This window comes from Betta splendens, chromosome 4 (assembly GCF_900634795.4).
Source record: "Betta splendens chromosome 4, fBetSpl5.4, whole genome shotgun sequence".
NCBI classification, from domain to species: Eukaryota; Metazoa; Chordata; class Actinopteri; order Anabantiformes; family Osphronemidae; genus Betta; species Betta splendens.
The window spans coordinates 25,167,410-25,194,633 of NC_040884.2; the positions used below are offsets into that span (position 1 = coordinate 25,167,410).

A 27,224-nucleotide genomic window follows, 5' to 3' on the forward strand; every position below is an offset into this window, starting at 1 on the left:
TGCTCTGTTTAGGTTACCATGTGGTCGATTACCCACAGGGACCGGGGGACAATGAAACGTAGATCATCTTAGAGGTCTCCACCTATGGCTCAGGTTTGTTGCCAGATAAATAAAATAGGGAACGTAACGTCCAGGTTTGTACAGTACGTTAACAGCTGATTGTGAAATTCACTTTGAAAATCGTATTCAAAGCGGACAATGCTAACAAACGTTTCAGTCTTCATCTGCTCCTAATCTTTCCGTAACCCCTCGTCGCCGTTAGATGCACTCCGTGTTCATTAAAGTGAAGTTCCTCGGCATATATGTTTTTTCTGTTCTTCCCCTCCCTCTCTTCAGCCTGGCTGCCCTTGTACATGCTCTCCATGTCAGACCCAGCTGTTACTACAAACTACTTGGAGGGCTTACAAGCCTCATTGCTAATACTGACAACGGCACTATTCTTACTCGAAGCCTAATGTCTGCTGAAAAAGCGAGAATGTGAGAGATTTTCCCTGCTTCAACTTGAAATTCATTTCCCCAAACAGATGTTTCCATCTGTTCAGATTTAATCTTTTGATTAATACGTTCCTCGATGAAAGGATTACAAGTAGGTGTTGGATGAATAAGTCACGATGCCCCGTCTTTCATAGTTCATAGCTTATGTGACGATGCAGTTGCGGCATTTCATGTTGTGTGTATGTGTGTGACTACCTGTGTACAACAGAGGGTGAGTGTGTGCACGGTTTGTTTGGGAAGGTATTTACAGCCCATATGAGCATTTATTCCAAGCACTGCATTCCTAAGATGGTCCATGACACTAATTAATGTTCTGTGCTGAGGCTTTTCCTTCACCCAGGGGACACCCGATGGATTATTTACCTATACGTCCTATTGACAACATCCCCCCCTTCTCAGCGCTAACGTCTGAGCAAACATGCACATTTAGATGATGGGTTCATAGACGCTAAGCAGCTATGTGGAATATGCATTAGCCATGTCTTAATTTTGACATACGACTCACACCCTAGACATGGGCATCCTGCCCGCATGGTGACTCAAAAATGACTTGAGTCACTGGGGCCTTTGTAGTGGTCGATAGTGAGAACTGTGCCCTGAGATACGGAGAGAAATTTTATGCTGATGTTGTTTTTACCCCTCTGCGATAATGCACTGCCTGAAATAGATGTATATATGTATATAGCATGTTGCATTTGGAGGTCAAAGCCAGACGATAAGTCTGGTCATCTTAATGTTATTTTTCTTTGACAGGGTTTTCCCCCAAGCTAAAAGAACAACAGCTGTCTAACACCTACACACACACTTGTAAATAATGTGGTTATTGTGTGGTCTTGTTTGATCACAACTGGACAGGGATATTGTATATTGTGCATAATAAATAATAGATAAATACACACAAGCTAAATGTCCTGATCATATCAAGTTATCCCAGTAGACTTACTGATGTTTTATTATAGTAACTAGGTTGACGATAATTATTCAACTATTATTAGTGTTTAGGTTGTGTCCTATATTGTAGAAGCAGCATTTTAACATTACAGACAAATTTGAGTTGATCATCCGCTGTGCCCTCCCTGTTTGGATTGTTTTCTCTGAACTATTTCTCCCCCCCCCCCCTCCTCTGTGATCCTATACTCTCTGCTCTCCCTCCTCTCCACTCTGTTATGGAGCAGGCAGTTACTAGGGGTGTGTTGATTTTATGTTTATCAGCTCATTTATAAACTATGGGCTTCACGCAAAAATGAGACCACAAACGATAAGTCAGTTGTACATGAAATGACAATAATGATAGTTTTTCATACTGACAGTTAGATGGAATTTGCTTCTTTACTCTTAAGATGTAATGCTTTTTAATGTTTTTGACTATTAGTAAGCAGAAAAAGTACAAAAAAAAGTATATTTAGTTCAATTTGGAATAGTTACTAATAATTAATGGTAAACAACAACTGTTGGATGCAAAAAGGTAGATAAATAGAAATATTACTTAACTATTACTATATTTTTCATTTTATTATATAAGTCAATGTGAATGATTGGTTGGCAAAACAATAATATAATAGATTAAAAAATTAAATACATTTTATATGTGTGTGTGTGTGTGTGTGTGTGTGTGTGTGTGTGTGTGTGTGTGTGTGTGTGTGTGTGTGTGTGTGTTTGTGTGTAGTCTAGTCTATATACGTAAGTATATAAGTATAAGTATATATAAGTATAATAATAAGTAAAACTACTAATTACGTATTATTTGTAGATATTTTACATTATCCAATTAAAATTTAGTTTACAACTGTTCTTAGAGTAATTCAAAATGTTAGGAACGTTGTTTAAAAAACAGAGAAGCAGACACGGCAACCAAAGTAATAAAGTGATGTCAGCGGGCATGTTGGAGCCCCCTCAGCCAGCCTCCCTCCGCACACAGGGAAAGTGAGCGTCAAGAAGAAGGCGACACAAACCTGCATTTCCAGCCGCTCACTGGCTGATGTTGCTGCCACTCAAGCGGGCACGCTTTTCTATTGGCTAAACCCGTTCGCATTTATCGTGCCATCTCGTCAAGCGGCTGCTGTGTAATCGCAGGTAACTTTCTTACGATAGCCTTCCGCTAGACGACATAGTGCTTACGTCGTCCTCGCATTTTTGATGATTGCGTTCACCGCACACAAAACGGAGCTCCGCAAATAGACGCAGTCGCCGTTTCGGCCACCGAAACACGTAAACGCTCCATTTTTTTCTTCGTAAAAATACCCTGTGTCTCAAAGGCGTTTGAAATCGGACACCGCTGGCGTTGAGGCCCTCACTTATGTGCGGAAGGATACGTTGTTGCGTCTGACAATGTGGACGGAGGTGGTGAAGATGTCTACGAGAAGAATGAAATCATCTCAGTTGTAACAACAAAAAAGGAAGACGCGAGATTAGTTACTATAATAGATTTGTTTGCACACAGAGTTGTTACATAGAAGCAAACACGTGGGTGCTCCGTGAAAAGCAGGCTTACCGGGACAAAAGGAAGACATCCACGGCGCTCCAATGCGTTTCGTGCACTGAGGTCGAAATTCTCTTGAAGTTTTATGTTTTTCCCCTTGCGAGTCTCCGCTTTTCTTTTTACTGTTGGATATCAGACACTTGGAGAGGAGAGGTAAAAACACCTTCTTTCACTTCACGCTCGGGGCCAACTTGCATGAATTCGATGGGTTTCATTGACACCTATTTTGACGCCTGCGATTTTCGAAAAGTTTTCGGGAATGTGTGGTTTAAGCGGGGGATGCAAGTTTTTGTCTAGTTTGAGGTGGCGACCCAAGTGTGTGATGGTCTCCGCATCGACCACGGAGAGGAGGAAATTACTCCTTTGTTCTGCAAAAAGACTGCTCTCATGTGAAATGTTGGTCGTAGCTAGCGAGCCTTATTTTGTTTTTCACCGTGTGCCTCCGCCACTAGCTTTAGCCTGTTTGTGGAAATGTGAATTCTTTACGCCGTGTAGCGTTGGCGAGCATTTAAGCTAAACTTTGTGTTGTGGGCCTACGTGCATTTAGCCTAAAAGCCCGAAACAAACTTTCCATAAAAACGCCCTTAGTGGCCCCATAAGCATCCCTTTATGGAAGTGTCTGGTCACCAGCTAGACTTTATTTTATGGCACATTTGGCAGGAAATTCCTCATGCTCCCACCCCCACCGTCCCTCCACTCAACTCCCTCATAATGCACGACTTGAACCCTAATATGAGAAGAAAGAGCTCAGTAATTGTTGCATCAAGTTTGGAGCGTTCCTCCGGCGTCGAGGCCGTGGCACTTGTTTTTAGACGCGATCCGCTCTCAAGTGGGAAGACGCGGCTCGAAAATGAGGATTGTTGTCGGGCTCGAGGACGATGTCAACATAGTTTACGATAAACGGCGAGTGGGTTAGTTGTCAAGAGTTGCTCGGCCCTGGATGTGGCCTAGCAGAGATGATCAAATAATGTACAGCCCACATGCTGTGGTGCCGTAGTCGTCTTTGTTATGCCTTATTTGACCCAAATCGTTTACTATTTCTATTAACGCCTCGAGGACGAGACACAAACCTCTATTTATTCCCAGGAATTTGTGAATCAACAGTTGAATTAGCCTCTCCCCATCAGTGCGGCCGCCCTTGCTGTTCCTGTGGTAATAGCGCTGACATAAAGTCACGTTAGACGTATTTACATACTTGGCTTTTATTTTCACATGTAGCACGCTTCATTACACTAAAACACACACGATGCACGCGCGCCGAATCGTGCTCATAAATTACTTTTTTCCCCCAGCAATCATTGTAAAGTAATTACATGCTTGGCGAATATGCATGTGGAACTTACAGGGCCCTATTATTGGGTTTGAAAGTCGTGATAAAAGCTAGGTGTATTTGATTTTCGTCATTTAAAAACACCACGTTTCTTGTTGTAGGACATTTTGTGGGTTGTTTGCCTCGGTGGAGGTGCAGGCTCTTTTGTGGAGAATGACCTGCCTTCTCTGCCTTGTGTGGGGTTACAAAGACCCCTAATCTGCTAGCTTCATATATTGATCCTCCAGGAGCTGAAGATGCCATTTTGTAACATTAAGCACCTCCATGTGCTCGGTGGTTGGATCATATTTGGGAATGCTCCATTTATCTAAATAGTTTGAGGGACCCATTATTTCTATCTTTAGCAACCGTATTCAAAAGTTTTCAAAAGCCATGACAGCCATGTTGATAGCCTATTTACACTGTGTGTGTGTTTTCACTTCCTTCCCTTGTCTCAAGGTTAAATTGGTTCCACTGGCCTTAGTTCACTACACTTAGCCTCCGTTGTGTGTTTGAGTATTTATTTTTATACTATTAGAATTGATTAGTTATATTTACCACTTTTTCATTTCCTTCAAATCCTTCTCAATTATTATTTTTAGTCTTCTGGTTTTTCCTTGTTTACATTTGTTGACTTACATTTCTAGACATTTTGCATTTGATTGCGTCAATTAAAGCTAGTGCTGTCTTATGAGAGGCTGTAAAAGCACACCACCTGTTGGTGTCCAAGTGTCTCTATTCCTCTACTCGCTCCCCTTACCAGTGGTGCCCTGTGAGTCTTGCAGAACCACCGCTCAGCATCAGAGAGCGGCCTCGGGCTTGCGCTGGAATGCAAAACACAGGGTAAATTCAGTATTCATGCTCACTGTGTCATTTGACAAGGTTCTTTCTGAGTTGACATATGGTAATTTGGTAATGACGTGTTTGCATACAGTCATTAGCTCTGCCTTTCACCCCCATTTCCTTGGGCTAACAATAGTCCCAATTATGTCCGTAATTGTAAACGTATAACATCCTGTTTTTATGTAGCAATGATCGACATATGGTTGTTATTTGCCAGGCTTGCGTAAAATGAAAGGCGTTTTTTTGTTTGTTACTTGATTGTAATTTGACTAAAGGTGCATTAGTAATAATTTCATCTAACTGTCTCTTGCTTTGATGGAAAGATGGTAAATCAAGATTTTTGTTCTATTACTATTTTTATTTTTTATATTAGTTTAAGGTTTGTTGTCCTCATTGGTCCATGTTTCTGCGTAGTAGTATGTTGAGCTGTAGCTTTTTGCGTATGGGTGGTAATTAATTGTCATTTTCATTCATTTTTTTTAATGACAAATACTGGATTTGTAAATGTTTTGAACTTTTGTTTGAGCTGGAGAAATAGTTTTGATGTTGTTACAATGAGAAAGTTGTTTTGTTTTTAGCAATCCTGACATCCCTGTCTTGGTATATAGTAAGGGAGACTGTAGACTTGCTAATTTGAAAATGAGGAGGGTTGTGATAAGCCAAAAGTTGAGCTCTCTGAATAATTTATTTCCATCATCGTCCCTGTTTTTTTTTGTTAGCTGCATGTAACCTTTCTTTATGCTGCATGCAACCTTTCTTTATGCCTAAAATCCTGTATCTGCAAATTTCTCTCATAGGGTTTATTAGAGACTGAAGGGTATGAACGAACAGCAGCAAAGAATGGCTGCAGTGGGAACTGACAAGGAACTCAGCGACCTCCTGGATTTCAGTGCGGTAAGAGAGTGGGAGAGCAGTCTGGGTGGTGGTGGGTGGCACTGGGAGAAAGAGCTTAAGAGTCTGAAAAGTAGTGTGGGTATGGACAGAGGGAAGCTAGAGCTTTGAATCAATGAAATGATGAGACAAAATACATGGGGAAAAATAATTTAGAAAAATCTCTAACAGAAATGTTGAAGCAGCTAGTTTTGGCACCTCAACATATTTCCGTTCTTCATTGATGGTAAGCAGGTGCCTATACGCTACTCAAGTATGCAGATGATGTTGGTATGGTGAAACAAGGAAGTGGTTCCTTACTGGAAGAAATTGGTTTCCTGTATAAAATGTAAATGGTGAATTAGGATCAACAGCAGGATGCAGTGGAAATGATGATTCCGTCTGTGTTTGTCTTGTTCGCCAAAGGAGAATGGGAGGAAAATTGTGATGCATATAGAGGATGAGGAACAAAATACAGCTTCTGCGTGTCTTTGTGTCATATTTTTAGTCTTTAGGAAGACATTTTTACAGATATGCTTTCAGAAGTATCCTCCAGACATTATCTACAAAGTGAATAGAGATATTCTGTTCAACTGTTATTTACTGGTGCTTCATTTGCCTGTGAAGCCTTAGTTGAGCTTAACGCTGACATAAACATCTCATAGGCCCAACGGAGCTGTGTTAGTTTTCCACCTAAATATATGAATGACTGATGATGACACTAAATTGCCAACTTTGGGTAATTATTATATATTGGGCACAAAAAGGTAGTTTCAAACGGACACTAGTGAATATTCGTCAACAGACCTAATGTGCCACGAGAATTCTTTTGACAGAGCAAAGTTGATTAATAACAAAGTTTTTCTATCATTTCAAGAGTCATTGACATTTTATGATGTATGTCACTGTGGAACAGCAGGACTGTTTCCATTCTATTTTTTTTTTATTTTTTTAAATTCAGTTGTTCATAAGTGTTGCTGGTAGAGTGCCATTATAATGACTTGCACGATTCAGTCAGCTGCTCTGGTAATGTAGTCACATTCTTTGCCACACCATCTGTATTTAAAGGAAACCATACCCCATGGAAGAAAAACACTCCTTGTTGTGAAGGGGGTTTGTGGGAGGTTCTCGTTAGACAGTTAGGTTTGTGTGAGAAAAGCCCAGATTGATCAGCAGCCAATTTGTATCTGCAGATGTTTAGTCTAAATATGACATTAATAATTGGGTGCGAAACTGTCAAACGTTGCACCAACAAATTTCCTCAGCTTTGTTTTTTCGCTGGCTAGTCATGAAAATGCATGCAAAATGTGACGTGAAGTAAAGCAAATCTAAGCGCGTTTGTGTCAATGGGAAAGATGCCATCTGAACCAAACGTTGGACCGCTTTACACTTGGCCTGGTTTGAAATAAATGAAAGCTTGTGTGTTAGCGGCACACTGTGTTATGGTGTTCTACTTACCGACAGGTCGGTGTAGTAGAGCTGGTCCACGTCACTCAAAGATGCCACATAGTGATATTTAGACCACACCATAGCTGTATGGTGGAGACCGCAATACCTCGGTCACTAAGACTACATGTTTTGAAAGTACTGTAAAGATTTCCTCCCCGAGAGACACAACAGTTTGGCTGTGTACGCGTATATAAATATGCTGTTTTGCGAAAAAATCTGAGTTGGCTTTTATAACGATAGCATTTAAGAGCATGTGTTATGCTAAATAGTTTTTCATGTTTAGAGTCTCCAAAAATTTGTATGTGTAACTAGAGGGAAAAAAAACCAACAGGACAGCTAAACGCCCTGTATGTGACGTGTACTCATTAGTGGAAAGGAATGTGTGAAGTGTGTCGGCCTTTGCTCTGTTCGTCACAGTATTTCCCCACTTTTTTGTCTTCTAGATGTTTGCACCTCCAGTAGCCAATGGGAAGAACAGGACAATGACACTTGCCAGCACTCAGTTTAGTGGGACAGGTAAGCTCTGCAGCCAAATGTATAAACCTAACTAAACTAAAAGCCAATGCTTTGGATGTGTTTGTATGTCTTTATCAATGTCTGTTTTTAATATTGTGAACGTAAACATTTTTGTGCCTCCCAAATGGTCAGTGCGCTCAATTAAAAAAATGAAAATGGCTGTGGAGGGTTTCAGCTTTATTTGGCCAGATCTCTGCCACGGCCCCAGTTATGCGTTTTTTGTAATGGTGCTTTGCTGAATAAAAACAAATTTACAGAAGCAACAACCTACTTAGGCCAAAGCACTTGGCCTGTAATCCTGGTAATCCTTTTGTCTTTATAGAATTTAAATTATGCGTTTACGCTACAGCTAAGAAACCGAAACATGGGCTTTCCATATCTTTTGTCTTAAATAATTCAGTGTGCAGGTTTATTACATCTACAAGAGGATCTTTACATCTGTTTGATCTTATTCCCTCCGTCTTCATTTCACTATATTAAAGTGCAAACTAGCTGCCATTTAACCCCCTCAAGGACCTGAATCCTTTGAGTGAGCTTTTCTCTCTTCCTGTATGTTATTAGTAAGTCGTGTTACTTTCGTTCCTCTGTCACCCTGCCAACCTGGCGTGTGAAATCGAGTCACACTCCCCAGTGTTCCCCAGAGTGAGAACTTAGCCACTGAGGAACAAAGGCAAAAAGGGGGCTTATGGACTTGAAACAACTCCCCCACCCTGAAGTGTAAAACACTCCTCCCCCAACAAGGCACAGGGCTCTTACCCCCACTGATCTGCAGGAAATGGCTCGAGTCCGAGACAATGTCCCTCACCCCCAGCTCGCAGCCTCTTAAACTGGCCCAGCATGCAGTGAGTGGCCAGAGTGCAAGAGAGAGCTTGTTGAATAGAAGGATCAGCCTGTGGAAGGCAGGATTCTGTTTGTTTCTATTACAGCAGGCAATTACTAAACAGTGAGGAGTTAATTCCTTCCCCCCTTCGCATGTCCTCACGTGTGGCCTCTGGTCATTGACACCCTTTTTAATACGATACTTAAAGCTGTCACATTTAACTTTAGGAGAACTGCAGGTACCTTCTAATCTGCACTGTGCAGTCAACACACTAACATTTGCAAGTTCCAGCCCCAGACTATTTTTTATAAAATCTCCATGTTATGGATTACGTAAAGTCTCCATATATGATAGAGACCTCATATATATATGTAAGCTGTATGCATTTAGATGTTTTGTAAGTTTGTTGACCTGGTCTCTCTTTTATTTATTTATATATATATATATATATATATATATATATATATATATATATATATATATATATAAAAAAAAAAATACACTCAATTATACCCACTCACTATCAATGGCTACAAACCAGGAAACCTATTTATTACAGAAATGATGACCATTGAAGAACAAGGTCCATCTATGACGTCAGTTGTATATTGAGCGAGTCAGCAGCGCGGGAACGGCAGCGGGCAGCGTAGTGGCCCACCAGACCACCTCTATTCATCAACACAAAAGTGCTCAGAGGGGTGCTAATTGCATTAGGCGTCCTTCTGCCTTCCTCAGTGGCCAGGCGTGTGCGTGTGTTGGGAAGGGTGTGTCGAGCTGAGAGGACAGAGAAGAGGATTGGCAAGAAGTGTGGGATGTTTAAGAAGTAGGGGAGGAAGAGTGTGACGGTGTGTGGTGGGCGATGGCCAAGCCTTCTAGTCTTCAAGCAGGCGTCCCCTCTGTCACCTCTGCAGCTGCTGGCAACCCCAACCCCCTACACACACACACACACACACAGTACTGTAGGTTCATTTCCCAACGATCACAACAAAATTTACACGCGGCTTCTCCTGGGACCTATACCCTGAATCAAATCTAACTTATTGTGGCTCTCTCATTGGTCAATTGCTGACATTTGTCTGTGCTGGTGAATAAAAATATTTGACTGAATTATTATAAACATGCTCTGTTGGCCTATTAACACGTTAGCCTGCTTTGGGTCACGTAGCCTGATTAGAACGTGAGCCAGGTTCCCAGTACAAAAAAAGCTCAGTACTACTGGACTGTTAACCAAGGTATAGATCTCTGGTGGCTGTTTTACTAGCTGTGTGTTTGACTTTTGCACTATATATTATACCTGAATACAACTGCATTATTGTATAATGTGTTTTTCAGTGCATTAGTGGGTTGTAATTGGAAAATCTAAGCCCTCAGAAAAAGAAATCTCAAAGGAGAGTGGCTTCCTTTTTCAACTAAATTAGATGTTTTCAGAGCCTGCAGCCGTGAGTGGCTCAGAAAATAAATATTTTTCTGGGCTCTGGTTGTGAGTCAGTATTTGTTTTGCCATGTGACTTTCACTGGAAGTACTTTCACAGTAGCCATGCCAAGATCTGAATGGATGTCATGTACGTCCAGAGAATAGTTGTTTCAAGCTAAACTTTTACATCATCCAACGTGAATGTATTCATCGTACGGGATCTATTTTTGCTGTTGAATCCGAACCACAACGCTTAATTTCTAGCTTCATGTGGTTCCACTTTGCTTGAAGGCTTTCTCCGTATCATGGGCTTGAGGGTTGCAATTAAATTCAATATTTAGTTTTGAATGTAGTAACATGTCTCCCTGAAGGTGTCACATGATTTGATATTACAGTTAATTAGTTACTTTTGAACTCCAGAGCAATTTTTTGGATACTGGGTAGTAGATTTAATTGCAACCTATACAGAAATAGTAAATAAAAAAAATGTGAAATCTGCACCTGATGGTTTGCAACAAAGAAGGTAAACAAAGTGATATAGAAATCATTGACTTGTATTGCCATTACAGAAGTCTATGGCAGCGGACACTGTTCATGTTTTGCTTTGTGTTGAACAGCAGAAAGGGAAGCAGGAGAAATGAAAAGCTTAAGAGTGAGAGAAGTGTTGAAATGAGGATGAAATAAAGCCCAGATTTGGCAGGTCTGTGTTTGTCCTTTAAATTTATTTTGAAAATGCAGGCTCTGAGTTTTTAAAGCAAACTTTTTAGGTCACAGGCGAAGGGTTGGTTTAAAACAGTGCTAAAAATATTTTACTGGTCAAAATAATTGATGTAGGAATATACCACTGACCTACTTTAAATAGTACTTATCTGGCTTTTACAATCAGGCTCCTAAACCAAGTTTCATGTACAGAAGCCCTTTTTATAGCCTCCTGTAATATTTTATCATTTCGGTTGCCTGTGGTGACGGTTGATTTGTGTTTGATATTGCACATGACAGGATGTTAACAACAAAAAGACCTCTGTTCTGGCATAGCTGGGCTCTCCTAGGCTGGCAGAGCGTCAGTGTCACCTCAGCAGCTCTCCACCTTGTTTTAATTGCCTCAGAGTTAATTACTCCAGTAAGTGTGAAACAATGTTGTCAGACTTCTGCTGCACAGCCGTGCTTTCGCTCCATCCCCTGCTTCCCCGCTGGCCAAATGGAGGCTTCAGAGGCGCATTAGTGGTGTGTTGAAAATAGCTGTGGTAGTTTTGAAGCTCTTCATTTTATTTGCTGGCTGGGTAGGCCTACTTAGGCCCAGTAGGCCGGCTTGTCAGTGTCGACAATATGCAAACTAATACTAAGCTTAACTACAGGTGTGCAGGTCTAAATGCGTTATTTATTCTCTAAGCTGGAAGCAGGCTAGCTCATTGTTGATATTGCTCCTCTCTAATTTGGTCTTACTTCCTTGGCACCCAGGTTTGGCTGAAGTGTCTTCATACAAAGTCTGTCATCTTTATTTAGCAGCGAGCTCATCACCAGTGTCTTGTGCCATTGGACATGGTTGACGGTGGTGCAGCGCTTTATTAGTGGCGTGGCCTTTCAGCGGGGCCGATCTGACAGCGAGCGAGGTCCCCTCTCCTCGCTGCTCGCCTGATTCTCCATGCCACTGGCATCGGCTCCATAGATCACGGCTGTCGCAGCGTGTGTAGGTGCTTGCACCACTCTGTTAGTCTCATCACTCATTCTCGCTCGTCAGCCAGGCTGCTGATCTCGCCCAGACCCCTCTCGCTCTTGTTCCTTCCTTCCTCTCTCTGCCTCTCTCGTCCCCTTGCTGTCTCCTTCCACCCTCTCACTCTTTTTTTTTTTTTTTCTTTTTTGCTTTCTCACACACATTTTTTTAATTAGGCAAAAATCAAAGACAAAATATGAATATTCATAAGGAAACAGCATTAATATGCACAATTATGCAAATCAGCATGCAATTAAGCCTTGTGTCTCCAGAGAGCTTGGATAGCATTAGTGCATAAGACAGGGAGAAAGGGATGATGGGGGTATTTTCGAGTTTTCTGCTCCACCAGTCTTTTGGCTCCGCTTTTCCTTTGTGCCACACATCGGCTCTTTCTCTAACTAAAACATAGGTGCTTATATTTTGTCCTCTGTAGCGTTTTCTGTATGTTACGCTAACTGTGTGGAATTTAAACACAACATTTTATGTCACATTAATGCAAGAATATAGGTGGATAATTTTCTGCTTTTCAGTGACTGTGATGAACACTAGTGGGAACACTGAGCAGCATTACCTGCCTGCTTTTCCCCTGAAATGGTTCATCATTGCATTCTTTCTTCATTGTGACAGCAGTGCCTTTGATCAATAATGATGCTCTTTCCTGGTTTGTGCAACCCCACAGTGGCCACTTAAAGACATAGACTGTAGAAAGAAGGACGTGACAGTTTTCCTTGATATGACTCAACTATAAGGACATTTCTACATATCTGCAATGGCGCACAGTGTAATATTTGTGTTCTCATTTGGGGGTTGCCAACAGTCTTTCACAGCAGTAGCTCGACCTGCTTTATTTTCTAATTTCTACTTCAGACTAACTTATGGAGGGTTTTACCTGTCAATTTTTGTTTTTTTTCAGCACTAGATGAGCGTAGCGGCTCTGGATCTTGGGGCTCAGCAGAACAGAACAGCCCCTCTTTCAGTCAAGGGCGGGTAAGTTCTTAACACACACACATGCACCAGCTCTCTAGTTACGTTCTGATATTAAGTTAGGAGATCTAAGCATTAACATCAGATGCCATGATATTGTCACACTCTCAAACGGATCTGCTGTAGATGAACACACACACCCCCTCCACCCCAACTGCCACAACAGCTTAGTACTTTTTTTTTTCGCCTGCTGTGTGCCATGTTTGATTTGAAGTGGTAGTTTTACTTTCTACTTGGCTCTGGATTCTCCATTGGCAAGCGCTCTAGTAGCCAGAACCTCTGTGAAAGCCCACCGGTAATTGCAGCTTCACATCCATCGTAACTGTCTTGGCACAACTCTGTATAAATACAAGGAACAGGGTGGAAATATACAGCAGGTTTTGATTACCACAAGTTGATAATTAAGACAGTCAGTTTGATTCCCTCAAGCTGATGCAGATTTGTTTGGCATGAATCCTGTTAAACAGAAATGCAAAGGAAGGCAGGATAAGCACTAACCCATATAGGTGTGCTGTTGAGATGTGGATGGCCTTAAAGAAGCCATCCCAAAATTGCTTGGGTTTCTGGCTGCAGATATTGTGATTTTAATATTTCCTTATTGGTGTTTTAAGGTTTTTAATGTCCTGTGTGTCCTGATGTTACTACAGGGTTATGGAGAAGGATCCCACTACAGTGAGCATGAAGGCCTGTCATCTCCATTCATCAGTTCAGGAATCACAGGCATGCTAATTTTTAAGTCATTTTTTTTTAAATGATTCAGATAAAATATATTGTGTGTATGAAGTGGCCTCATTACTTGTTCTTAATATCTGCTAAGGGTGAGAGGATAAACTGATAATACTGGATTCATCCTTTATAACGTGTGTGTGTGTGTGTGTGTGTGTGTGTGTGTGTGTGTGTGTGTGTGTGTGTGTGTGTGTGTGTGTGTGTGTGTGTGTGTGTGTGTGTGTGTGTGTGTGTGTGTGTGTGTGTGTGTGTGTGTGTGTGTGTGTGTGTTCATTCGTTGAGTGTTGGGGATGTTAGAGCACTGAAGCAGAAACCTTCCCTAGGGTTTTGTCTGGCAGGCAGCTTTATGCAGCTGAGCATACTGAAAAAGGGGAGGGCATCTCTGGACTTTTTGTACTTTTAGAAAACCTACTTTTTATTTGTTTTTGCCTCCTTGTGTGTGTGTGTATGCATGTGTCTTAAGGTTTCAGAAGTATCAGCATTTACACATTCCTGACTTTTATTCAGCAGGTAAAAACGAGAGGACACCCTACCCACCTTTTGGGAGCCAGGTATGTTGCTGCTGTGCTATATTAGTACTTTCATTTGACTTTTAACTTATATGTAGCGGGAGGCATAAATTGGCAGTTAGTCAGTGTAAAGGAAGCCCTGCTTTCTCACTTCTCTTTTTAAGTTAAACACTTTGAATTCACGGTTTTCATTTCATAAAACAGAAGCTGTTTGTGCAGATCTTTCCCACGCTTTTTGATATATTATTAATAAAAACGCTATCTCTTCTCCTAGCCTGGTTTTCTTCCCAGTGACATTGCAATGCCCAGCCCAGATGCCATGTCCCCTTCTGGCCTGAAATCTGGCTCCCAGTTTTACCCATCATACCCAAACAACCCCAGAAGAAGGCCACCTGAAGGAGCAATAGGTACAATGCCACATATGTCTCTCTTCATCTCGCAGTTCCTTCTTACTATCGATTTACTTAGTCTGATAAATGTTCATGGCATTAGTTTGTAACATTTTTCCTTTTAAAATTATTAATCAGCCATCACAGTAGGAAATTAGCATTAGATTTGTTTTTTAACAAATGTCAAAGTGTTTTCAGCTCCACATGTAACCTGAGGTGAAGATGATGATAAATGGGTGATTTAAATTTCAGTAGTAATGTTTGACATCCACTCATTCATTTTTCCTAACTGCTTCTTGTGATGTGCGTCAGGGGCTCTGAATCAATGTGTGAGCGGGTCGCTAGATTATCACACGGCTACGCTTGTCATGTTGAAGCTATTTACCCACCATGCATTTGTGACACGCTCCACATGTACAGTGACAGTTAAAATTAGAGCAGGCATGTGATGAAACTGCACTTTAAATGACGTGTCATTGACAGATGTCTAAATCCTTCTTTGTGATTTTGTCTCTCTTACCTTTTTCTCTGTGTCTCCACCTGCCTGCCTGTAGACGCCCAGCCAAAGAAGATTCGGAAACCCCCTGGCCTGCCGTCCTCGGTGAGACCTTATTTCCACTCGCCTACACAGCTCACAGCCAGTCCTCTCTGTTTCTCCCTCTGTCGCTACACAAACTTGCTACACACAGACACACACACTGCTTTTCCCACTCTGCTTGAACAGTTTTGTGACAGACAGGAGTAAAGACCCTCTGCTCCAACGGGCTCTCTGCGAGCTGACAGTTGGGCTCCTCAGTAGCGTTATGGGCCCCAGTAAACACCATCACTGCCGTTGACTCTACACCACAGTCAAGTGGTGTTCAGGTTGTGGTTAGTGTAACAAAAATTGTAATATTTTAGTAAACTGCTTGAAGTCTGGTAACCTACATTTTAGCTCTTATAACAATATTGGTCAGAAGAAATTCAACAGGTTGGCTGGGGAATACATGGTCCAAGCAAAGTCAGATGTTATATTTTATTCATTTACCAGTTAAGAAAGATAACAAACCAGTATCCAGTATTTAATTGAAATACTAATCTACACTCGTTTCCTTTGCCAATGTGAGAGAGAGAAGAACAATTGTTTGTTAAATAGAAAGTTCGTAGTGTGTCTGGTTAGTTTCACTACTTTTTATATCAGTGTTGTAGTTTTAGTTCCTTAATATTATATAGTATTCTAGTTCCTTTTTAAAATTGTTCAAGGCTTCAGATCAGATTCAGTCTAAGGTGATTTTGTTTGATGGATCTGACAGAACCTTGCCGTTTGAATTGTTGGATACGAAGTGAGGCCTTCTTGTCAGTGGACCCAGAATCTCAGCAGCCGATGCAGCTAACTGGAATCACTAGTCACTGTTACAGTATTTAAATCCTGTTGTGTTCACATTGGGATCTTTCATCATGTCTGCTGTGCTGGATCCCAGTTCGCTGCTGCTGTTTCATTACCGGTGCGTCATACATGACTCGGCCAGTCGCGAGTCATACATGGGTTCAGCCCAATAGTCACCCTCGTAATGTAGTCTTCAGATTCATTCAGATGTGATTCCAGTCAGAATAAGTCAGAATAACCCCACTGTTCCTGTTGTTATTGGAGCCCGGTCTTGTTTCTCGAGCTGTCAAATGCCGATACTGAAATACTGCCACTTTCTGTGCATGTAACTGTAGTTCTGATACGGTGGACGAGCTGTGGGGATATTATCAATGTTAGGAATTAGAAGAAACTGTGTGTTTTCTTGCATTAAAGATGAGACTAATAGTTTTAATGTTAATAAATTGTTGCATATGTTAAAAGTTCGGTGGAATTTGGCTCCTGCCTTTTGCTGATGAAGTGTTTGAAGTGTTTTGACGGACGATGCTCAAACAGAAATACATTGTTATAGGAAGTGCTGTTGTTAGATGTCCTGATTCTGTCTGTTTAAGTTGTTGTAGGAGATGCAACCTCGTTAAACGGGGTTCAGGTCAGTTGGTCATTTAGACTTGACCAGCTTGGAATGTGTTTGCCTTTTGTGACAGTGTTGATCTGCCCGGCGTTGCATGCAGCCTTGCTTGTCGGTAGTGACTACATCACAGAGACTGAATGAAAACACTGTCTGGCAGAGTCCCTCTGTTTTTACTCTCTGAACCTCTGTCGTTCCCCGAAGTGTGAATGATGTCTGCGTGGTTTTACTGCGAATGATGAGGTGTGCGCGTGTGTGTGTGTGTGTGTGTGTGTGTGTGTGTGTGTGTGTGTGTGTGTGTGTGTGTGTGTGTGTGTGTGTGAACCCCCACCCCCTGCCTACGCTTCACCACATGATGGCCTGGGTGGGCCTCCCCCTGTGAGTGACCCAGTTGTGAGCCACGATGCTTGCGAGGCCTCTTAGCCCCTTGTCTGAGCCCAGATTAATGACTGCCGATGGTGATCCTGTGGTCTGTCCTCCCTCCCACACTCCTTCCTCCTTCTCTTCACCAGGCCCTTCAAAATACTCCTGTTTTTCTCTTAAATGCTTTTGTCCCCTAAATTAAGCTGCAAATCAGTAACTGGGCGAATAATAAAGGCTGTGTAACCCACAAATACCTGTACATAAGATCCTTGCCCTCACCCCGTGAACCTTCACCCACACTCATCCGCCACAGTCAAACAAATTGAGCCATCCAGTACTTTAACCACAAACGTGTGTGGTCAGAGCACTTTGAGGTTTGTTTGATGTTAATTTTCATCTACGCCTCAGCCTTTGCCAAAACCTTTGTTTTTCTAGCCTAAAGACCTTTATACCCCCATAACCTGAATTACATGAAACCTCTATTAGTGAAGGATTTGATCCTAGAAATCCCTCTTTTTTTTTTCTCCCCCTGAAAATACAATTATCCAGCAGCACCAGCCATTGTGTAGTTCTCTGTTCCCATGTAGAGCAGCAGGATTCACTCGACATTGTTCCCTGTGAAAGAACAACTCAAAGCCTATTGTTAAATGAAGCCATCTCCGTCATGTTTTCTCCTGAATTAACCGTGATCATTTTAAATCCCCTGTTTCCTTCACACTCCCCTGGCCATATCAAGCTTTGCTTAAGTCATTTAGATTACCTTCTCCTGTCCCCCCTCAACACCCCTTATCGCTCTACCCATTTCATAAATCATCAGGGCCTTCATTTTTTCCCCCCTTGCCCCTTTGCCACCCCCTACCCACTGCAATCTCTCTTCCCCTCTCTCGGTCTCTCTCTCTCACTGACTGGATCCCAGCCCCCATCTCTCTCCCTCTCTTCGCTCCCTCTCCTCAGCCCAGCTGCCTGTGGAGTTGGATGTGGTCCAGGAACAGGCAGATGGCTCTGTAATTAGAAGTGCATCTCTCCATTCCCTTTCCACTTCTCCCTGTTAAATCAAATTACAGAAAAAATCCCTTCTCTGGATTAGCATTCTTTGCAGCATAGCCTCCATTCTCTTTCTCTCTTCCTCTATATGCCATGTACTACAGACGAGGAGAGGAAAAGCCTGAGTAGTGGCTGGTGGTGTTGGGAAACGGAGTTCTTATGTCTTCACTGTGTGGCAGTGGAGCCAACCATCCATTTTTGCCAACCAGGGATGTGTGATAAGACGCTTTAATGTGGTAATATAAGATTTTCGGATTCACGAGACCTTTTGACTTTTCATGTTGTTTTCAGTCCTCTCTTGATCTCACATAGAATGTGATAGTGCTAGTTTGCTGTGATGCGTGTTCAGCGGTGTGTGTTTGTGTGTGTGGCGGTGTGTTGGCTCACTGAATGCATGGTATGTGTGTGTGAGCTGATACCGAGTGTGTTATAGGGAGGGGCTGCAGGCCAGGCAGTGCGATGTCACTAGGGTCCTGGGAGCTAGAGGAAGTGCTCACTGTGCACTGGGATTCAAGCCGTCGCTGTGCCCAGCATGCCATGGCCGCTGTGTTCTCCTCCACAGGCGAGGAGCCGGCCTGCCTCCACTGCCTGCAGACTCCCTTTTGCCATCTTGTGGCCATTTAAAGCTTATGTAATTTTAATGTTTAGATAGAGTAGATTCTCTATTCATATAGATAAATGGAACATTTCTTTGAAATACAGGTATCTAGTACTTACTTAAAACATGGCTGCTCTGCTGTTTGTATGTTTAGGTGTATCCTTCCACATCTGGGGATGAGTATACCAGGGACAATGGAGGATATCCTGGTGCTAAACCTGGAGCCGTCTACCCCGGTTCTTTCTACATGCAAGGTAACCTTTCGTCAAATAGCCCTGGAATTAATTTAGACCTTTTTGTGGAGCTGTTGTCACATTTGCCAGTGCGTCTCCACTTTTCCCAGAAGACCCCTGGTCGTCTTCTGGGTACTCTGCCATGCTGGGTAACTCCTCTCACATCGGACAGCCAGGCTCCTTCTCTGCGATTAACTCACAGGACAGGATGGTGGGTTGAACCTACAGCATAAACCTTTAGTTTTGTTTGCTTCCTTATTATTTAAATGTTTCATTGTGATTTCAACATCACTTTTTATCAAGACCAGTGTTTTGTTTTTTATGTCAGACACATATTTTGGGTACAGCATAGGTTCAATCAGACATCTTCCCATTTAACTTTAACAATACATTTTTGGTGATGTGGTTTTCTGTGCGGGGTGTGTTTGCCGTATCAAGCTACTTGTATCCCTTTTGCATTGTCACCCACTGTCTGTCCCCATAGAACTATCCCCTGCACAGCAATGAAGTCAACGGCTTCCACTCTGCCCCCACCACCTACAACCACACGCCTGCCATCAACGGCGAAGGCATCATGGGTAAAGGATTTTTAAAATTGGGTTTTTATTTATTTTATTTTTTTATTCAAGTGTCTTTGGCTGACAGTGACACAGCTCTCATGGACATTTGATGTTCGTTTTTTCTCCTGAAACAAATTAACGGGTCATCTGACTCGCAATATTTATTTTGTCTCTGCAGCCAACCGAGGCACCACAGCTGGCAGTTCAGGAGATGAAATTGGAAAGGCTCTTGCCTCAGTGAGTTCTTTTCTACGTGTTATTGCTGTTGTTGATTCAATTAGTGCTGGGCAATAAAACAATTGACAGATTTCGCAAAGATTTTTTCTCCCTCTGACAAAGTAAAAAATCTGTGATGTTGGGTGATTTGTGTGAAGATAGAACAGTGTGTAAATTTAAGTGCTAAGGATGATGATGGGGTGCTGAAAAAAAGAAAACATTTGTAAGTGGAGTTTGTCGTAGTCTGATCCAAAACAGGAGAAGTCTTTAGTAAAAGATCCCGTTAAATTTGTTTATGTACAAGATTATTTTGTTTTATTGCTGATTTGTGAATCTCTGATCCCATAAACAAGCTTTTGAAAATGTGATATTATTACTTTATTATCAATGTTGTATAACAGAAAAATATGAAATGCTTACAGTTTCTGAACTATATTCAGATTTACTGTCGGCTGTGGTGTAATCACATTGAAAAGCCTCCCCTCCATTCTCTAAGGACGTGTCCAAGATGTTCAAATATTCACTGTTTTGCGTTTCAGATTTACCCGTCGGACCACAACAGTAATAACTTTTCCTCAGCTCCATCTACCCCTGGATCTCCTCAAGCTATTGCAGGTAGAGGGACATTTCTGTATCCTGAAATATATTAAAGAATATAAAGCTTTATTAATATCTGAAATACATTCTGTCTTTCGTGGATGTGTATTTCATGTTTATGTGAGAGCTGTTGCATGTAGCCAGACTGTTGGTAAACTGAGTATGTGGCTCTTCATTCGTGCTTTAAACTCTGCTGTGCAGCTACAAATTTGGATAATATTTCAATTGCAGCTGCATATTTACCTGCATCAGCCCAAGTCATTTGATTTGTTCAGTGTGACAGCAACCTTTTTTGGCACACAAATGAATCAGCTGAACTTGTTAGAGGGAATGTGAGCTGCATGTTTAATGTTCTTCAGTACAGATGTGTGTCTGCAGCGCCATCTGCTGTAGAGTTAAGACTTGGCACTAAACACGCTACCAATACTTCTCTACAGGAGCTCAGTCTCAGTGGCAGAGACCAACCACACCCAGCTACGACGGTCAACCACACGCATTGGTAGGTTCCATGAAACTTATTGGAAGCAACCAAAGTGTTTTTTATTTATTTGTTTGTGTATTTAGTAGATTTGTGCCCTATACATATTACTTTCTAAGTCATCAAAGACTAAATTCAACTAATAGTTTGATTTATTTAGCATTTATCTTCCTCCATGTTTATGTAGCAGAGTAAAATGGAGGACCGTTTGGAGGAGGCCATCCATGTACTGCGTAGCCATGCTGTGGGCCAAGGCCCTGTCTTAGAGGGTGCTCATTCTGACATGCACAGCCTGCTGTCCTCAGTGCAAAATGGGGGCCTTGGAGGCCTCTCTCCAGCTTTCCCCACTGCCAGCCTTCCCCTCAGCAACAGACATCCCACCATGGTGAGTCACCTGAATGCTCAAACTGCTGTTCGTTTAGAAAGAAAATACTTTTAATGGTGTATATAGTAACAACATGGTGCAAACACGTGCTTTTATACGTTTTTTAATATTGTATGATTGTGTGGTCTTGGACACCAGCCCTCGGCTGTCTCACCAAGGTGTTGCACTGCCGTAGTGAAGATGTAAGCGTGGAGATCAATGTCTGTCGGTGGCAGCTTCAAAGTTAAAAGCCATGGATATAGTATATAACTGATGAATTTAAGCTCATTTTGTTTTGTACTTCTATTTGTCACAACAATCTAACTTTCTGAATTAATTTGTTTTATGTATGCATTAGAATATTTAATACATTTTGTTTCTAAATGGAACAAAATGTCAACTGTGCCATCTGCTGTCAAGAAAGGAAACTGCAGGAAACTTAAGCCAAAGTATCTGTAAACAGTGACTGATTTCTGAATATTTGCAAATTAAATTTAGATTACAGGTAGTTGCCTGTTTTATAATTGTTTATTCAAGTAAAGTATGTAGTTTTTCATATGTGTAGTTTTATGGTGTAGTTTTTCTCCAACTGACACTTTAACAGAATCTTTGCCATCTTGAAACTCATATCTTTTGTTGATTACCTTCATGCACAGGGTGGGAAACACGATGAGCCCACTGGCCTTCCTCCCAGCAGCACCCTGCTGCACGGTCACCACGCATCTGGACCCACACCGCCAGCTGGCCAACCAGAAGGCTTTTCCAGTAAGACTAGAGCTTTTCCTACTGACTTGTATTAAACGTGCTCATACAGGTACTTTTGTACTATGTCCTTTTCCTGACACCCTCCCATATCTCTATGTGCTTGTAGGTCTGCCAGGTGGTATGACCCGCTCCACCCTCTCCTCTAGCAGCTCAGACATTAAGAGAGAAGACAAAGAGGACGATGAAAACTCTGTTGCAGACAAGTCTGAGGAAGAGAAAAAGGACTCAAAGGCAGCACGCAGTCGAAGGTGAGTCTATTATGTTTTTCTGTTTTAACTCTAATTGTGTTTTTACATCTGTCTCTCTTAAAACATTTATCCCACAAAGGTGGAGATTCTTGTCACAATTATTAGCATAAGAACATCAAACATTTGTTCCTGGGAACCTTCACTACAAGGTTTAGCTGTTAAGTGAGTCTCTAACAGACACTGGGATCCATATTCTTGATCTGCTCTATCCTGAGTGTCTGAGTATAGCCCTAGACTGTGTTAGGTCTTTACCATTGTTAAACCCCCTCTTCCCTTCATGTCACATTTTCAGAAAGGAGGCGTTGACCCTCCAGATGCTCTCTGGCCTTTCAGACCAGAAAGATGAGTAAGTTTCTCCAATAGAGATTCCCATTCTTGCACTTTGTAGACTCCTGACAGACATCATTCACAGAACGTCTGAATAGAGCTGGGGTCTCAAAACCTTGAGCGGCGGAAGCGCCGCGAACACTTCTGGCTTTGTTTGGCAGTTCACAGATAATACACACAAGTAATAGGTGTTGCCTTCTTATAGTAATACTTGATGAAGTTAAAAACAGCAGCCAACAGTTCATATTGTGTAACATGCTTTATTTATGTTAACATATCAAACTTTTGTGGGATAAAGATTGTGTTGAAATGATAGTGGGCGATGCTACTTTTTGGATATTGCTGTTTACTAATTTTGGCTGTTTGCTTATCTATTTCATATACATAAATTATGGGAGCAAAGTCTGTTTGTTTGATGAAATGTGAAAGATCCTGCATACTTCAGTGTTTTTTCTTTTTGCCTCCAACTTCATTAAGATCACCTCTATTTGACTCCAGCCAGGACAATGAGGATGACGAGGACATTCCCCCTGAGGTAAAGATGGAGCGTGAAAGGGAGCGGCGAGTGGCTAACAACGCCCGCGAGCGTCTTAGAGTACGCGACATTAACGAGGCATTCAAGGAGCTTGGGAGGATGTGCCAGCTGCACCTCAGCCATGACAAACCTCAGACCAAACTTCTCATTCTGCACCAAGCTGTCAATGTCATCCTCAATTTAGAACAACAAGTCAGAGGTCAGTCTGCGAGCGCATTTAGCTTAGCTCTGGTAAATACTGTGCTTATTTCTTTGTATTGAAAAAGCTGATTTGTTTTTCCCTGTCAGAGCGTAACCTTAACCCCAAGGCAGCATGTTTAAAACGCCGTGAGGAGGAGAAGGTGTCTGGGGTGGTGGGTGAAGCACCCATGCAGCTCTCAGGAGGCCACCCTAGTATGGGCGGAGATGGCCACAATCCAGTTGGTCACATGTAACACCAGGTCAGACCACTCATATTTATCTATTTATTAGTGACAGTTACATCGTTTTAGTCTTGTAAAGATTTTTCCAATCTGTTAGACATAATGTATGGTCCTTTTCTTTGCAGATCAGGTGGTGTTTCCCTGGCTGTCAGAGGATGTGGCCTTAATAGATTTCTTCCACCCATTATTCTCAGTGTGTGTGTGTGTATATGTGGACATGTCTGTGTATTGTCCGTTCAAGTTTCAAGATGCACATTCACACACTCGTGCACACATGCATACTGCCAAAACTGACACAGCCTGTTTGTCGCACTCCCAACCATGACTACAAACTCAAATGTGAAGAACTTTTGTTTTTTTTTTAGTTTTGCTTTGTTTTATACATGTAAGATCTTTTTTCTTTTGGTTTCCACAACATGATGGGACGCCAGAGTACTTTTTGTCCTGCTACAAATTGGGACTTCACACACTGCCGAGGGGTGCTCTGGTGAAAGAAAGGAGACCTAAACAAACACAAATTGAATCAAGGATTTGTGCCTAATTGTTACATGTTTTCTATTTGACATTTAAGCAAATTGCTTTACATGTGAGGAACATTTATTGTGAGGGATTGCTTATGTGTATGAGCAATTATTTTTTAATGTATGTCATTCCCAGCGTGATGGTACAGTCTTACATATGTTATGTAACCAAGCCTGTAGTTGAAGTTGAATTGTCTAAATTCAGTGACTTTTCCTTGATCGTATGAGTAAATGTTGGGAGAAGTGGTGGAGAGGTCATAAGAGAAAGGTCAGCATTTTGACAGTTCAAATGCAGCTTATTTTCTAAGACAGGACTTCTGACCTAGAGGCAGTCTCGGACTGAAGATTGGTCTCGAAGTGTTGGAATCTGTCAATTACAGAACTGTTCTTCCTCTTTGTTGACCATGAATTATTCTAGTGTTACTCCAGTTGTCCCTTGTCATCAGTTCAGGTTTTGTACTGTTTGATGTTCTAGAGCATACTCAGACAAGACGAAGCACAGTGGTATAGGTTTAGGCTGGAAGTTCGGTGTCGACCTGTAGTGCATTTCAATCCCTGCAAGTCTGGTGTAAAAGCCATGTGAGACACGTGCTAGGTGATCGGCACCACTCAGTGCTGTTACTTTCTTGATGGTTTACTGACAATGCCAGTAGACAAAACAGCTGAAGTGTTCCCCTTAAACGCTGATCCGATAAAGACAAGTAACCTGGCTTTCTTTGACGGAGGGATCTCATTAGTCCAGTTGTTCAATCAGAAGAGCCTTTGTGTAACATTGGCTTTTTTTCCTAAATAAGCATTCCCACTGAATTGCAGCCCCTCGCCTTCCTCCGGAATAAGTTTGTTCTCACACTTCTGACCGAGCGAAGTGTGACATGTAAATTCACCGCATACATTACTCTGATATGTTTCTGATATCATTTTTCAAAATTAAATATATATAAAATATATATTTTTTGTTAGTCTATACATTGTAGATTTTTTTACATAAATGGCAATATTAGTTTGAAGTTTAGAGTGTATTCTAGATGAACTGAGTAAGGGGATATTTGACATTTAAATGAAACTGGTCGAACAGAGGAAAAGGGTCATCAGATAATAAATGGAAAATGTTGGTGTGTCCTTTTTATTCCAGTTTTGTTTGTAAGGCGTATCATCAGCTACCCAATGTAATTCTTTCTTTCCTTTTGGGTGTATGTGGACAGAGTTTGTGCTACAATCCTGCTGGTGTTCTTACTTGAGCAGTGAGACGCTGATGAAAAATGTGGGAAGGGATTTTTGTCTGAAAACCGTAATTATGCAACTGGTTTTTGAATGTAGCTACCATACAAATGTCGATCGCCTTCATTTTCATTTGTGCTCTTTGGGTTTTGTCAGTACAGTACAATAGTTTTCCTTTCACCTTTTCTAATGTCTGCCCTCGACCAGGAGGCGCTCGATGTGCAACTCGCTTTTTAGTATCCTGCACATGTGTTTTGGAGGGAGACGTCGGTATCGGGTTTATAAGGGATAATATGGAGAACAAAACAGTGTTATTGTGATGTTATTCCCATGTCATGTTGTGAATGGTTTTTACCAACATGTAATCACAAATGAGAGGTAGAGCATTTTCTGTGTTTTATTTCTACAAAAAGATGAAGAAAAAGACCTATACAAATCAATAGTGTGGCCTTTTCATTCTCAAGACGTAAGATGTCATGATGGGAGAGTGATACCTTATCAGTGCCTGAACTTGTATTTTCATTTAGGACCGTTTTAATTTGTCAACCATATCATTTCATTTATCATGGAGATTAAAGAGGTACTTGTTCATTCCCCAACCCTCCCTTCTCCTAATGCTTTTTTCAATTTTCAGGAAGAAGTTAAAATGGTATACAGAGATTTTCTTTCAGTGTATCTAGTTAATAAATAAATGTTATGTAGAGCTTGTTTAGTTTTTATTCCTTTTTTTCCCCTAATTATTCAACTGGATTATATTGTCCAAATTGCTGTTTTAGTTAAGGTAATGGGTCCAGGTCCTGAGTTTTTGGTTCTCTTTGCTCTATAATGCGAAATCCCTCCACATAATTGGGTTCAAGAGACGCTGCTTTTGGCTCTGATTGTCTGCTTTCGATGCACATTAACATGTTTGAGTGTGTGGAGCCTCTAATGAATTGGAGTATTTTAACTTTCTGTATATCTGAGTGCGAGCCCTCTGCTTCGCCTCAGCATATACTATAAGACTATGTGTTGTCTTCATTGACAGGTTCACCTCTGACCTTTTTTTTACGCTTCTAGCTCTCTGGTGGTGTTTATAGTGACTTTTTGTGAGAAGTTCTAATCCCTTCTTTCAAAAAGTTGTATTTGAAGTTTTGGTTATGTTTTTTTAATTATTACAAGCTCAATAAGTGTAGTACTGAATATTGTCTAATTGTTGCAAGAGAAAATCTGACTTGATGTCATTTAGTTTTCTGTGAACATCCCATTAGTCTACAAGCTATATACTCTACTTTTTGTTTGGGGGAAACTTTATTTCTTGACACTGATTTGAGAAAAGGAAGCCCAACCACTGCAGGAGCACATGTTTAAAGGAAACTACATTATAATGATAGCAAGTGTTCAGTTGATGAGCTTAATCTTGTTTTAGTATAAGGAAGCACAACTAGCTTCCATCTGTTTTGTCATATTTGGACTAAAAGGAGGGAGACTGTTTAACGCATCCACAGGTACACAGACCCTGACATCGTGGAGTGAGCCCTGTTGACTCATGCTGGGTCCTCAGAGCTCCCCATTCAATCTCTGGCTCTCTTTTATATATAAATATATATATAGTTGAGAACTGTCCTGTATATAACAGTAATGTAGCAATAAATGTGCCATTTTTAATAACAGATTATACCTTTTCCAATGTCTGGCTTTTTGAATATTGTATACAGAAAAAGGAAAATAAAGGCAAACGTTGTAATAAAGGGTTTATTGTAGTTCGGGAAGTGAATTTGTGCGTAATTTCTGTTGCAAGTAGCCGCTCGGTGAACGAATGTGTGACGCACGTACGTAGCGCCGTGAAACCTGTCATCACACCAGCTGATGTTGACTTCAGAGCCGACGCGACTGGGGTTGCCGAGGTCGGAACACGGCTGTCAGCAATAACGCCGTCTAGTGGGAGTCCAGTTTTGATCAGGCATAAGAGGAGTCAGGCCGGGTCCTTCACGGCCTCGAGCCGCACCGTGTGAGGCTCAGCGGAGGGGGGCGGCCCGGCCCGGCCCGGCCCACTAGGTACTAAACGGTATGTTTCTGTTACGAGGACGTGGTAAGTAAAGCGAATAAAACATCGACTAAATTACTGGAAATAAGACGTTCATGCTTTTCTCGCGCTGTAATGTGCGCCCCTTTCACGAGCGGCTAATTTGCGCGTATTTTGGCTGTTAGCATAGTTAGCATAGCGTCCAGTTAATGGAGCAGCTAGTGACTAATACCGGTGTCTGTTACA

At 41.6% G+C, this 27,224-nt stretch overlaps 1 protein-coding gene across 11 annotated transcripts; it reads left to right on the forward strand.

Moving 5' to 3' along the window:
- On the forward strand, window positions 1-26,708 carry tcf3b (transcription factor 3b). Of its 11 annotated transcripts, none has more exons than XM_029146735.3 (21): window positions 1-93; window positions 5,924-6,020; window positions 7,889-7,961; window positions 12,820-12,893; window positions 13,538-13,610; window positions 14,124-14,167; window positions 14,400-14,532; window positions 15,069-15,115; window positions 18,647-18,746; window positions 18,836-18,936; window positions 19,210-19,303; window positions 19,464-19,522; window positions 20,041-20,116; window positions 20,536-20,597; window positions 20,764-20,961; window positions 21,597-21,705; window positions 21,812-21,953; window positions 22,246-22,299; window positions 22,758-23,014; window positions 23,104-23,255; window positions 23,363-26,708. In XM_029146735.3, the coding sequence occupies exons 2-20, from the start codon at window positions 5,946-5,948 to the stop codon at window positions 23,247-23,249; spliced, it is 1,917 nt and encodes a 638-aa protein (XP_029002568.1). In that variant the 5' UTR covers window positions 1-93; window positions 5,924-5,945; the 3' UTR covers window positions 23,250-23,255; window positions 23,363-26,708. The 11 variants fall into 11 exon arrangements, with proteins under 11 accessions (XP_029002568.1, XP_029002574.1, XP_029002573.1 ...); XM_029146741.3 differs by lacking the exon at window positions 1-93 and adding an exon at window positions 2,543-3,127 and having other exon boundaries at window positions 14,127-14,167; window positions 22,779-23,014; XM_029146740.3 differs by lacking the exon at window positions 1-93 and adding an exon at window positions 2,544-3,127 and having other exon boundaries at window positions 22,779-23,014.
- Window positions 26,709-27,224: the final 516 nt, after the last annotated feature.